Below are 15,030 nucleotides of genomic sequence, written 5' to 3'. Positions count from 1 at the left end.
CCCTCCCTAGCTCGGAAACACGTGTTTTGTCCTTTAATAGCAGCGGGTAAAAACGCATTTTATCCACTAGTGGGTAAAGTAATTTGACCTTGAATATAGTCAAATTAACTGTTTTAAAATTGATAAAAGTAGGTAAATCTAGTACCTAATAAAGATGATTTACCACCTGTGGAACTACTGGAATCAGTGATAAACGCATTTTTTGCGTTGTAGTTTCCTCGCTATAGTGAGGGGAAAAGTTTTGTGTTACACTCGGGTGCAAATGTATTTTACTTCTCGTGTGTTAAAAAACTCGCAAGTTCAGGATTCTATTCTCGAACCACTCGCTTCGCTCGTGGTTCAACTATAGAATCCTTTCACTTGCTCGTTTTTCAATTCCACACTCGGCGTTAAAATACAACTTTGCCCCCTTGTATAACAAATAACTATTTTAACCCCCTACGCAAAAACGACGGGGTGTTATAAGTTTGACGTGTCTGTCTGTGGCATCGTAGCTCCCGAACGGATGAACCGATTTCAATTTACTTTTTTTTGTTGGAAAGCTGAGTTAGGCCGTTTTCACATTATCCGATCCGATATCGGATTTCGGAAGGATTTCAATGGAAAAAATCCAAGTTGGCCCCTGTAATGTATGGGATATCGGTCCGGCAATCGATATCGGATCGGATAATGTGAAAACGCACTTAGTCGGGAGTGTTCTTAGCCATGTTTCATAGAAATCGGTCCACTAAGTCGCGATCGGGGGTTTTTTCAAAATTTTAATTTTGTGGTTAGGTTATATTGAATATTTTCTATTTGTTTTTGGAATAAAGACGTCTCGTAAGCTCACACGGGTCACACGGGTTCGATTCCAGTGGACTTGATGGCTATTTTTTCTTTAGTGGATGGTATCCATTTCAGTTTATAAGTGTGGTTCTATGAAAGCCTATTTGAATAAAGAATGACTTATGAATTCATCATCAGCCAGCTAGTCGACTCGACAGTGTAATTGTGGATTCCGTAACGGGAAGACTAATGTCTGTTTTACCGCAGAATCATTAACATTTTATAAAATCGATAACTTTTGTTCCAGTAGGTACAAAACAACCATTGAAATTTGTTTCATTTTGTAAGCACGTTATTGACTTCATTTGGTAAACGATTTAGGGATCAGGTGTCAGTGAATATAATTGCAGCAATTCACTTACTCTGAGACTTGAGTCTCTACCATTCACGTTCACGTTTTACAAAAAAATTAAAAAATACCCCCGACCGCGACATAGTGGACCGATTTTCATGAGACATGGCTAAGAACCAGGTGGCGGCTGGTGAAAATTTCTGCTAGGCAACACTGAGCAAAAAAGAAACCTAGACGTTAACATTATTATTAGGTACTTACTAGTAATCAATTTTAGGCAAGCCGGTGGGAATCGGCTTGTATGGACTAGCCGCTGCTGCTAAGATGAACACTCCCAACTAATTCAGCTTTCAAACAAAAAAAACTACAATGCCTCAGATAGACGCTTTTCTTTTGTCTGTGACGTTTATGCTATTCAGTTAACGCATTCTAACACTAGTAAAAAGTTTACTGTAAAAACTGCTTTAAAATCCGACCTGATTCAGTAGTTTTAGTCTGACTAAAAGATATAAAAATGCACTTGTAACTTCACAATATTTATTTCAGTATGTCTAATATTAGACGTTATCTTTGTTTGTTTATCTTCTACGTCTCTTGGTTTGTTTCTGTCGGTTTACGTATTACCGCTATTTTTGAAATAAAACACTTGCATATTTGGATACGAGCTCGTAAAAACTAACTTCTATTATCAATCGGCCTTCAGAATTTTAATTTCTCGCGAATGGAAATTTACTACGGAATTAATTATAAGTTCCATTGATAATATTATTTTACTACCAATCATACAATAATATGTATAGGCATAATAATATTTGTGGAATGACGACAATACCCTAAAATTTTGTCCAATCAGCACGGGAAGCATGGTCACTATTTGTAAGTGCGATAGGTACGGCCTGATATTTTATCGTCTATCGCGCGACCATGCTTCCCGTGCTGGCGTATATAAAGGATAAAACATGAGGCCGTCCCTATCGCACTATTTGTAAGTGTGTGTGATGTTATATCATTTATCGCGCGACCATGCTTGCCTGCCAGTTCTCTAATTAATAAGGTATACATATTTTACAACCAATCAATTGTTTCATTTTTTTGTATTGTCTATGACAATTTTTTGGTTACTTTTTTATGTATTTTATGATAGTTAAGTACACATTGCCTTGGTTTTCTAATTATGTACTTATTTCACTAAGTAATAAATAAGTTTCTAATTTTCTACATAGTACTTAGTCCTAAACTTGACAAACTGTCCTCTTAACTCACAATGTCTGTCTTTATCACATCACTCAACCGAAACATACAATATCTTCAATTCTGGCCTCGGTCATGTAGTATTAAGATTGTGGTAAAATCCTTGTGGAAAAACTTGAAATGTTTAGATAAATACTATAGTAGATAGATACCTACTTACCTAACAGGTAAGTAATCATTTGAATTCGTTCGTGATAAGTGACTATCCATCATTACCTTCATTTGGATTACGATTAGGTTTAAAACGTACCGGATTTGACAACATTAGGACGTTATCAGATTTGAGTTATTGTGTAATCAAATAGCTAATAAATGGTGTCCATGGCCGACAAAACACTCCACTTTATAGCCTGCCGTAAAGCATTGACAGGTTATTCTTAAGATGCATACAAATCTTGTCCTCATGGTAAGCGACAAAGTGGGGCATTTTGGCAAAATTTGTGCCGTCGACACAATTTCAGGGTTCGAAAATATCCGATATTTATAGTAAATATCAAAATATCGGATATTTATGATATATATCAACTTTGATATATATCCATTTTGTATGGAAGGCATAGTATTATTTTGTTGAATTATTTATGAATACAACTTCAGATAAGGAAAATTCTACTGAAAAACATAACATTTAGTAGAAAAACAGTAACAAACACAAAAAAACTTTATTTTTAACAATGTTACATTTTTTAAAACCATTTTTGTATTGCAATATTTATAAACAAATGATAAATATCGGATATTTATATCCATTGATATATATCATCGAACCCCGCTGGATATATATCTTGATATATATCCTCGAACCCTGAACAATTTATATTGAACAAGTTCTATAGTCATATCTTCTTTAATCTTATGAAAAGAAGTCGTTACGCATCGTCCAACTTAAGATACGCTGAAAATACGTAACCGACCACAGCTACCAGTAGGTAGCTGACCTAGCTGTAGTATATCGTATGTATAACCACTCACAAATGTTTCTCCTATTCCAGCACCACTTCCCAGCAATGTCGGACCTAAAGCTGGGCGGCATGCTGTACCTCATCGGCGTCTTCTTCTTCAAGTCAGACGGCCGGATCCCCTTCGCGCACGCCATCTGGCATATCTTCGTCGCGCTGGCAGCCACGGTACATTACTTGGCGATACTGCGCCATCTCTTCCCTGAACTTAAACAATGAAGACTGCCCTAACCTATTGATTACCCGACCTATTGAATCTCGAAACGGCTCTCTTTAGGCTATGTTTTTATGAACGCCAATCGACGAGGTTCAGTCAGTTCAGTGAGGGCTCAAGGAGCATTTCACGAATTCGTTCCGTAAGAACTCGAACTTTCTTACATCTTGTACATTTTCGGCGCTCCTTGCCAGGGTACATTTCCTGGCGGTCCTACGCCATCTCTTCCCTGAACTTAAACAATGAAGACTGCCCTAACCTATAGATTAACCTACCAATTGAATCTCAAAACAACTCTCTTTATAGGCTATGTTTGTATGAACGCCAATCGACGAGGTTCAGTCAACAAATAGTGACGGCCATAAGAGGATCGTCATGTTATCCCGTACAAACGCCAATTTTCTGGCGTGTTCTTGCAACACATTCATTGCCACCTAGCCAAACGAGACCCCCGGGTCATAAAATGGTTGTCATATTATTCTGTAATACCTTATCATGCGCCCCTGGGTTTTCGGCACAGAATGTGTTAGTCCGATTGCGGGATCCCTTCGCGCCTCGGTACAGTGAGCTGCAAAAATGTATGGCGAATTTATCAATTAATTAATTCATAATTTCTCCGCTCACTGTTCGTATACATAGAAACATACTCAAATTTACATTACTTTGATGATCCTTCGCCACCTCTGCTCAAAAACAATGACGACTGCCCTATTAACCTATTGAATCTCGGGTCGGCTCTCTTTAGGCTATTTTAGGACGCCGTGTATTAAAACGCCAATTCACGAGGTACACTCAATGTCACATAGATCATAGACAGTATGGCACAATTGCTGCTATGCCCAGTATGCCCACTCTGATCGTCACTATTTGGGCCTCTGTCACTTTTTTTTTCATAAAACATTTCGATGGAATTTTCATGACGGAATGAAATCTTTTATATCCTCCCAATGTTCCTACCATTCTATTTTGCCATTATTAGTACAAATTATTATTTTAATAAAAATACGTGCGATCACGAGTTGCTTACTACCTACATTGTTGAGCCCAACAATTGATGACAAATATTCTTTTCCACATGAAATTGAGAATTTTATTGAATAAAATATGGGTTCAAACCGTTCAAATAAAGAACTTCGCACGAGCTTTAGAGGTTGTGTAAATAGAAAAATAAGTGTCCCTAAAATCTTCCATTTAATCTTCATTATTCGCTTATTTGCAATTTCTACTCCCCGCTCCATTCATGGACACAATGGGCCACCTTGATTGGAGCAAAAGGCAAATGATCGTCGGGACAAGCCTCGTTGATTGGCGTATAATGCCGCCATTGAGATCTTTGTGCAGCTATCTGCGGCATTAGGGCATTGCGCAGTCGCCATTAGATATATTGAAGCGGACAAAGTGTCCATAAATATCTGAACACGCACTTTACGAGCTGGGCTACTTTTATCGGATGGAGGAATAATGACAAAGGTCTTTAACATATACGATATCGGATCGGATATGTGACAACGCACTAACGCTTTGGTTATTACGTGTGCTCCAATATTTGTGAGCCCGTTTGCCTGCTTCGATATTTCAGATGGTGACTGTACCAACTCGTAAATTTGTATGCGATTGAAAACCTTATTGAAATAAGGTAGCATACATATACATGTTTATGGAAGACTATCCTCTCTATTAGGTGTAGCTATGCCAATGTTCGCTATGAGCCGTACGCCTTCCTGCCTCAACGTTTTGATCTGACACCTTGGTGGTCACACGATTAAAATTACATAACTGAATAACAATAATCATTACTAATAATAATTTTATTTTACTGAAATTGGGTACATATATTACATGTTCATTCAATAAAAACTTAGTTATATTTTCGCTAGTGAAGAAATACATAAATTGGTATCCATCACTTTTTGGGTACTACATTCCTTTTCCAAAAATTTTACAGAAATATCAGAAAAATTTCGATTTTCATACAGATATTATATGGGTTTCCAAAGTTTCGTCGAGTAGTGGAGTGTGTTCAGTACTTTAACATATAGCAAATAAGCAGTTGGCGTATGACTCACAGCCTTATCGCCGTCAACCGACGGCACATTAGGCCAAATAACTATAAGCGATCGAATCGTCTGTATATTTTGTTAAATATTGTTAAAACATGTACTATTGTTGTAGTATTCGTAGAATCTCTGAATCTCGAGACCAATCCCTTTTTTATAGATGTATTGGGGTTTTTTAGAAACGTTTATACACCTTATACCTACGATCCAGTTTTTCAGTCTTTTTATACCTCAATGTGGATCCCCCTAGGTTCCTTGTATGTGTAGGGTAGGTCTAGATGTGTGTGTATGTATCAAATATGTACCTAATCTTAAGGAGTTCAAATGTTATGTTATTTTATTTATTTTAAATGCTTGTATTTTTAAGGATTGCTCAATATTTTAAATGATTATGAGGTGTTTGTAGTTCCCAATTGTCTTGCTTTTAAATTAGGTGATATGTTAATATAACAACTTGGCTATGTTTGAGAAAATAGTAAAGTACGCTCTCTGCGTTTCGGATATAAAGTATGATTTAGCCCTTCCCTTTCTTTCTCAGAACAACATTTAATATTCTCTTTAAACAGATTCATACCAAGAAACGACTAACTTTTCTTAATAATATTTTTGCGACATTATATCCTTACGTTTGCCAGCTGGCTGTGGGGTAACCCTAATAAGACCGGATACAGTTTCGCGTGCAGTTTTTAGTGTATTTTGGAGTCTGAACTGAACGCTTCCAGAACATCTTCGATCGTGAAAATGAAGTCTGTTATTTGGTGTTGTATCTTTAATGAATTCCAAAATGTTCTGGATCATTTCTTCCTAGCTACGAAAACTTTTGAATTGTTATATAAATTTCTACTGAAATTTGAAAATGTTATGCGATATTTTAGAAGAAAACTTATTTAAGTATCTCATAAGATTCCTAAGTTATTTTTTAATCATTGGCACAATTGGCAGTTACATATGTTACTAAGAAATATGTGTATGTCGATTAACATAGGTATGCTGTTAAAAACAATGGGCTTCTGTTGAGACAAGCGGGCATCTGTGCTGCCAAACAATGGATAATATTTAATCTTTGCCCCAGCTTGTCCATTCAAATAGAAGCGAACTTACGTAACTCAGATGGAAGTAGAAAAAATGGCTGCGAAGTTTTAACGTGCGCAATGGATACTAAGGGCCAGTTGCACCAACCACATTTGACAGACACATCATCGTCACTCAGCAGATTTCTATGGAACTTCTCATACAATAAAATTTAACGAACGCTTTAACGGTGCCAGACGGTTTGGTGCAACCGATCCTAAGTAGGTATGCATTTTGTATCTCATTGATCATCGATCGCATACGCATACGCTGGCGAACCCTGTTTGTCAGTAGAAAGGCGCGAAACTCAACTATCTGGAGAGTAATCTTTTTAGCGCCTTAATTTTTTTTAATATGGCGCCTTTTTTGCTGACAAATTTTGTGGCAGAGTACATTTTGGTTAATGACTTTAATTGCACAGCATACTGCCAAGTCATTGAAAATGTACGTGTTATTATTTTTGACAGTTTTACTGTACAAGCTATAAATTGTCAATGAAACAAACCCTTTTTATTTAGTCAAACCGTAAATAACGTAATTAAATTTTTTATCCTTTACTAACATACCTACGATTAATATGTACAGCGATCTCATGTTAATATATGTTACCTTAGATAACAACCCTTAAACACTCGAAAACAATAAAACTGATGTTCACGCAACTAGATGAAAACTTGGCGAATTATATTTTCATTTATATTTTGAAGTCAAAAGGTGTCAAAGGAAAGAAAGGCAGCGCAAATACATCCACGAAAAGTGACAAATACGAATTGGGCATATCTTTATGAATATTGTCCATAGTAATAGTTGTTTTTGGTTGAGTGAACATCAAGAAATGAAGATTTAATGTAAACAGGAATCTAGTCATATTATTTGCTGCAATAAATCGCATATTGATTGAAACTGTGATTTACTTATATTGATTAAAACCGAAAAAAGTTACACATATGAAAGAAAAAGTGACCATGGCCTCTAATGCCTGAGGCTGGAATCGAACCAGCGTACTCTGCAATCGCGGCAGATGCCTATTTCCGCTCGGCCACCCGGGTCACAGCTGCTGAGGTCGAAATTATCTCTCATATGAGTAATCTATACAAGGACTCGTAAATATTTTCAATAGAATATAATTTGACTTTGTGTTAGTTAGAATTTACTTATATTGAATTTATTTTGTAATACAGGCATATTTTTTATTTAATTCGATCTTTTACTTAAGAGTAATTGGCAATGTAATGTGTGAAATTAGCAATTTTGAGTAATTTATATAATAAGTTAAATTATAAGTTTAGTGCGATCAGCAATAGAAGTAGAAATATTTACTAGAATGTCTACAAAATACGATAGATATGTATATAAAATATGTTTGCCATTTACGTACGCCAATGTTTATTTTAATTGAAATTTGTAAGAATTCTGTATGTACGTTCTTTACATACGTATAGTATTTCGGACAGAGCTCGTATTGATAGTTTAACAAAGTGTATGGGATGCTGTCCTTGCCCGTGTCATGAAACGCAAGCAGGGACAGATTAGGCTGCATAGACAATGTATCAATCGTTAACGCTCCATAGCGAACGTGCCGCAGAAGAGTGATGATAGAGACTTTTGCGTTTCGTTACGGAACCAAAACGATTAGCATCTTGCCTATGTGCCCAGGATGTTAGAATGATTATAATTGGTAGTTAATGTTTTTTTTTCTAATACCTATAGAAATTCTAGGATATTAGTGTTTGAATTCGAATGTTATAGATTGATGTGTTCATAATCTGACTGAATGCAACGTTCAGCACATGTCGACTTGTACTTCATCGTCGTTTGTAGCTCATGCCATTGAGAGTGAACCTTAATAACAACTATACGGTTTGGCAAATAGTATAAATTAAAAGGTGGCAACATCGTTTCCCGTTTCGCGTCCCGTTTCCTTACACCAAAGAGGATCGAGTATTATAGAGAGTTACTGTCAAAATAAAATGTGTAATCAGGTAATCACAGTGCATAGACTGCCATCTCTTGGCAGTGGCTTAAAACTTTTGAACCTCAGTTTTGACAATTTGGCCCATATTATAAGCTTGATATGTGTTAAAATGTCAAATATGAATATTAGCGCCATCTAGCTGAGCGTACCCTAAAGGTGTAATGGCCACCGTACCTTTTTCTACATGGTACTGAGGTACGTTTTTTTCTTAGACTTTATCTGTCTATACGGAGTTATATACTTTGATTACACTAATTGATTTGAAACCGACGATACTACGATGTTGCCACTTTAATTGTATCTAACTCTTTTTTGCCAGGCTGTGAGAGATCATTCCAGTTTGTTGTTTAAGTGAAGTTAAGATTTATTACGACACTGTTAAAAAGACCTTATACTTTGCGATATTGCTTGAAATATTAATGGAAAACTTGGACATTATTTTACCTGAAATACCTTGCAGGTATATTGAACTTTATCGTTTATATCAGATAACTGCATGAATGTAATAAATGATCAGTCGACATGTCAGATAGGTACTAATTGGAATGTTAATGCCATTTATATTTTATTATAAGTTTGCTAAATTTAAATATATATTGCCGGTTATTCAAGGTTGTAACAGGGTAATTTGGTATTATAATACGAATTACTATTAAAAGCACAAAATTGTATGAAATGATTATACCACATATTGGTATTGGTTTACGGATTCAATGTCCTAAATTTTGTCCTAATGTTAAGTAGCGATTTTTCATAATTGAACGATTCTTCGTAATTATGTAGTGGTAGTGGGTTTATGAATTTCCTAGTTACATCGTGATGAATGTTTTGAACTGCAGTACAAGCAAGGTTAAGTTGGCAACACCGTAGTGTCGTTCCGTTTTCTCACACATGGCTATTGATTAGAAGGGGACGGCTCTACAATGTTGCCACTTTCACTTTCTACTCTTTTACCAGACTTTAGTATGCTATCGGTGCACATAATGTATATTCACTACAGATGGTGTTTTTTACGCACTAGTGCGAGAAGTGGTTAATTTCTTATCAGGTCGAAATTTCAGAGCCATCTGTACTGAAAAACGTCGTACGATACACGTGCGAAAAGGATTTTTTTCCGCACTTGTATCGTACTTATTATACCTCCTTGCACTGCATTGCAGCTAAAAATAGTCTGGCAAAAGAGAGTAGAAATTAAAAAGCGGCAACACCGTATCTACCTACAGGTATTTAAATAAATATAAACAAAATCTACCCTCAAAAGGCTGATTTGAAAGGGATGACACTACAATACAATGTCTTATGCTATACATAGAAGGTTGTTTGTTATTCCTGCTTGCATTACATTTGAAAACAGTTCGTTCTCAAATCACTAGTTACCTAAACAGAGTGCAAATTATTGTTTAAGAATATTTATTTTATTTTCTTCCATTGTAAATAGGGGCAAATTAAAATAGACCTTACTAGTTCACCATTCATTCAACAGAACAGGTTTTTATTATTTAAGGTATACTCATGATAACTTTAAATAGTACTGGGGTTTAGATTATAACTATATTCTCCATAATTACAAGTATGTATATGAAATATTCATTAATTTTGGTTAAATCTATATTGAAATTTAAAATAAAATGTGGTTATTTAAAGATACATAATACAAATAATTTATTGATTATTATTATATTTTAGTACCGTTTGTAAATTCCAGTTTTTTAGATCCCTTCAAATTAGTTTATTTTTAAAAACGCAAGTTATGGCTCTTTATTGTAAAAAAAAAATGTTGTTAAGTCTTCCCAAGATATGGAATGGGATTGTTACAAACGGTTATTTATTAGTTTTATTTAATATATTATTTGAAGTTTATTACTAAAGTATTTGTACAGTCGAGTTTATAAATATCTGTACATTTTTTACCTTATTGCAATGAGTTAAGGCACACCTCGGACACTAGCGATCAAATATATGAAAAAGGCGCGTTCCTAGCACACAGTCTAAGCTCGTGTAGATGAACGCGTACTATGCTAGTATGAGTGAAATATGATAGGGTCGACTGTTCGCGTTTTTGACAGGCGGTAACTGTGAGGTAACCGAGAGGGGGTGGGTGGCACTTTCAGCGGGGAGCAGGAGTGGCCATACTGTACGATAGTACTCTTTATTATACTGTGGTTAAGGTGAAGAAATGTACACATATTTATGAACACGACTGTATGTATGTAGACTAGCCTAATTTCACATGTTACAGCAGTAAAACTCCAACTTCATTATGAACTTTGTACCCTAGTAGTGAGTATGCTGTTTATACATGTTGTGTGTATTCTGTCACATGTGAAATAGAGGGTGAAACAAGCCCCATATATTGCATTCCTTAGCCCCTTCACATAAGGTGTTTTTAGATTCAACTCTAATTATTTTCCAATAGAATCTAATAGTTTTTACTAATACAGCCATTTTAATGTTATAGAAGAAATAGTCTCCTTAATGTGAAGTGTTTGATGTATGGTATATCTAATTGTTATAGTGTAAGATGGTGCATACTCCATAGTACTTTGGATATTTCAATATTAGAAATCTCTCCCAGTGATTCTGTATGATTTCCTAACTTAGTGTAGCAAGTTATTCCGTGAATGTTACCTTTGATAACAACCAGGTATAGTTTTGTAGAGGTTTTTGGGAACTCAATAAAGTTTACAATGGTTTTAGTCTTTTATTCTTACTTGCATTGTAAAAATGTTACATAAATATGTAATGAAAATATTGTGATACTCCTAAAATTACTGAAAGCTCACGCAATAAATACCTAAATTAAGAGCATCTAGGCCTCTTACATTTTAGATACTGTTCTGATACCTAAGAGACTCAAACACTTTTCCATAATTCTGGCAGTGACTTCGCAAAGCATCAGCCTTTCATAAATGATCTTCACTATCTTTCCATCTTTGTCTTTCTCCACACAATAACATTTGTCATAAAATTCAGTGAACACAGAGGAGATCTCATACAAATACTCACAAAGTGTGTGCAAGAACAAATCATTGGATACCTTGAGGATTACCTCTGGGAATCTAAGAAGTACTTTACCAAGCTTGATCTCTGCCTCATGAGATAATTTGAAGCCAGACTTTTCCAGCTGAGCCAACAGATCCTCAGTGGAGACCTGGGCAGTGCGAGCAATAGATCTGATGCGGGTGAGAGCATACAGTAAATAGACTGCAGTGTTACCTTTGTCATCCAACATTTTGTCAAATGAAAATATGTAGTCATTCACCCTATTATGAGACAGGTCAGCATACTTGATACAGCCATATGCCACAGCCTCCTGTGCCTGCTTTAATTCCTCAGGTGTCAGTACTTTATCCCGTCCTTTTTCAACCAGCTTATCCAGAGCCCTCTTCAAGCCCTCTTCGAGGAGATCATTAAGTTTGACGGTGTCACCTGACCTGGTTTTGAACTTCTTTTTATCTTCACCCAATACAACACCACTACCTACATGCTCCAATTTCTGGCCTTCCTTTAAAATACCCGCGCGGCGAGCACATTTCTCTATGAGCACAAAATGACCATACTGACCCATATCAGTGACATATATAAACCTTTCTGCTTTTTCCTCTTCTACCCTCTGTTTTATAGTGGCCATGTCAGAAGTGTCATAAGTGAAACCACCATCAGATTTGACAATTGTTAGGGGTATTCCCTCATGATCTTCACTTCCCCACATGATTAATCTTCCCTCATCTTCTTCTAAAAGATTTTTCTGCTTTAACTCATCAATTACAACTAACATTCTGGACTGGTAGAATGATTCTCCTCGGTCAATAATTGTAACATCAAGCCGGTCATAGATTTTCTGGAACTCACGTCGAGACACCTCACAGATCAGTTTCCAAGCAGCAATGTAATCTGGCTGGCCGGACTGCAGATGAACAACACAAGTGTAAGCCCGTTTCTTAAATACTTCATCTTCATCAAACCTCTTCTTAGATTCTTTGTAAAAAGCTTGCAAATCAGAAATGGGTGGGGATTCCTTTTTAAAATTAGGGAATTTGTCTTGTAAATGAGCAATTAGCATGCCAAACTGTGTGCCCCAGTCTCCAAGGTGGTTGATGCGGAGGACATCATGGTTCAAGAACTCCAGTATCCTGGCAATACTTTCTCCAATAATAGTAGATCTCAGATGGCCCACATGCATCTCCTTGGCAATGTTTGGAGATGAGAAATCAATAACGATCTTCTGCCTCTTCACTGGTGGAGGCTTAACTCCATCTCGAAGAATATAAGTCAGAACATGCTCTGCAACCTTCTTGTTCAGATAGATGTTAAGGAACCCAGCCCCGGCTACTTCAATGCGTTCTATAATTGGTGATGTTGGAGTTTTATTTAATATATTGTTAGCAACTTCCCTTGGGTTGCTTTTTATATTTTTAGCCTTTAGCAACTGGGATATTGGCATAGCCGAATTACATTGGTAGTCTCCAAACTTTGGATTATTACCTGAGAGGGTAATTACAACTGGCGGATCTTCTAAATCAGGGTATGCGGAGGTAATAGCAATTTCGAACACGTTTTTCAGTTCATCTAGTATGCAGATGGCGCCTTCTATAGAGTTAATATCAGTGATGAGAGTGGGCCGCTTCCTAGGCTCTTTTGTGGTCGACTTGCCAGCCGCAGAGCTCTCGGCCTTTACAGCGTTCTCAAGAATAGCAAGACGATGTTTGAGTTTTTCATTTTCAGACAGAAGTTTGTCAAGCCCGGGATCTCCAATGTAACTGAGATCACCTTTACTCAGTTTTTCGATCTCTTCCTCTATTTCTTTCGTCTCTTTTTCAGCTTTACGAGTTCGCTCCTCAAGCTGTTTTACAGTTTGGTCTTCCGTGGACATTTTAATGCACTTCGAATATAATATCCAGGTTTTAAGATAAAATTCTAAGCATCAATATTGGACTGGCTACGCTATTTATAGGTTATTAGCCGCACGTTGACGTTTAACCATGATATGACAGCTACAGCTCATTTCATCGCGTCCTTGTTTTGCAAAGCGTCTAAGTAATTGGATAGAAAAGGATATACACAATGTGACCACGCAAATAAAATGAACGTGTAGCGAACGGCTGACAGAAGCGACTCGTTTAGAAATTGACAAAAAAAAAATTGGTTGTCTGTAAAGTCGGTTTACGGACGGTAGTTTAACGTGATAACGTCAAACATTACAGTAGTATAGACAGGGGCGGTCAGAGTATAGCAAAAGGGGCCCGATTCTGGGACTTTTTCACGTTTTTTTATTTATTTATTTATTTATTAAAAATACACAAAAGTTAACAGTATTTCACCAAAGCACTTATGTGGTAATATAATTATGTACATGTTAAATTGACATAAATAAAAGCAAACACACTTAAAAGTTAAACTATGGTTATTACATTAATCACCTAAGGAGTGTAGAGTCTATGAACCTTAAGAGTTTTCTGTAAAACACACCAACACTATCAGCAAATATGTCAATATCGTCTGTCTCCAACATGATGCGGTTAAGAGCAGCTCGGGCTAAAGCGGTGCGCCGGCCGCCGCGAACAGGCGCCGCCGCCGCCGCGCCGGCACCGCGCCCGGCATGCCAACCACCACATTCGCTCTTGGCACTTGCAGCCCCATTCTCTCAAGCACGGATGCGTCATCTACTCTATGGTGAAACAGTTGGCGGTAATGCATAATATGCAGCAGTTTCCGTCTGGTTTCTAGAGTTTGAAGACCAACCATTCCTGTTACGAATAGAGATGGATACATATATGGGTAATATCCGTACAGTCGTTTGTAAATGTGCCTACAGAACTTCCTCTGCACTCTTTCTAGTGATTTGCCAATAACTTTTGGGAATACTGGTGTGAGTAGATAGATAAAAAACCTTTAACACAATTATCAGAAGTGAATACTTACAATCTTTCCTCAAAGCTCTTCGCTCCATCCATTTACCGCAATGATGGCAATGTTTGCCAAAGCAGACCAGATTTGGCTATGAAAAAACATACGTATATATATTATAATCCTTAAAAAATATATGTTTTACTATAATAGAAAGTAATATTGCAAATACTTACAATTTTTGGCATTGTATGACCATTTCAATTTTCAAATAAAACCTTAGACCTATATATAGGGACCCGACATGTTGTTCTATGCCATAGATTTATATATATTAAGCTAGATTGAGTTGTTAAGCCAAAAACTTTTACTAGTCTGACAAGAACGCCTTTCTGCACCGGTGATAAAGTTCAATTTAGTATGGCAAAAAAGTGTGAGCTCAGTCCCTATTGTACCATGTTTAGCGGCCCAAATGTCATTGTCAGTGAGTTCCAAAGACAGGGGACAGCGGAATCACATTTTTTGCCATACTAAATTGA

At 36.6% G+C, this 15,030-nt stretch overlaps 2 protein-coding genes across 2 annotated transcripts in view; one reads left to right on the top strand and one right to left on the bottom strand.

The window, feature by feature from the left end:
• LOC125231205 (monocyte to macrophage differentiation factor) overlaps positions 1-4,173 on the top strand; it is a 64,466-nt gene extending 60,293 nt beyond the window's left edge. The window contains exon 4 of the mRNA XM_048136581.1: positions 3,361-4,173. Within this exon, the coding sequence (XP_047992538.1) occupies positions 3,361-3,546 (186 nt within the window). The 3' untranslated portion in view covers positions 3,547-4,173. The remainder of the gene's footprint in view (positions 1-3,360) is intronic.
• Positions 4,174-11,331: 7,158 nt separating this feature from the next.
• LOC125231307 (arginine--tRNA ligase, cytoplasmic-like) lies at positions 11,332-13,646 on the bottom strand. Its single transcript, XM_048136749.1, has one exon. It carries the CDS (start codon positions 13,515-13,517, stop codon positions 11,463-11,465), a length of 2,055 nt encoding a protein of 684 aa, XP_047992706.1. The 5' UTR covers positions 13,518-13,646; the 3' UTR covers positions 11,332-11,462.
• Between the last annotated feature and the right edge of the window lie 1,384 nt (positions 13,647-15,030).

Source organism: Leguminivora glycinivorella, chromosome 11 (assembly GCF_023078275.1).
Source record: "Leguminivora glycinivorella isolate SPB_JAAS2020 chromosome 11, LegGlyc_1.1, whole genome shotgun sequence".
Taxonomy (NCBI): Eukaryota; Metazoa; Arthropoda; class Insecta; order Lepidoptera; family Tortricidae; genus Leguminivora; species Leguminivora glycinivorella.
This window is presented reverse-complemented; position numbering and strand designations above follow the sequence as displayed.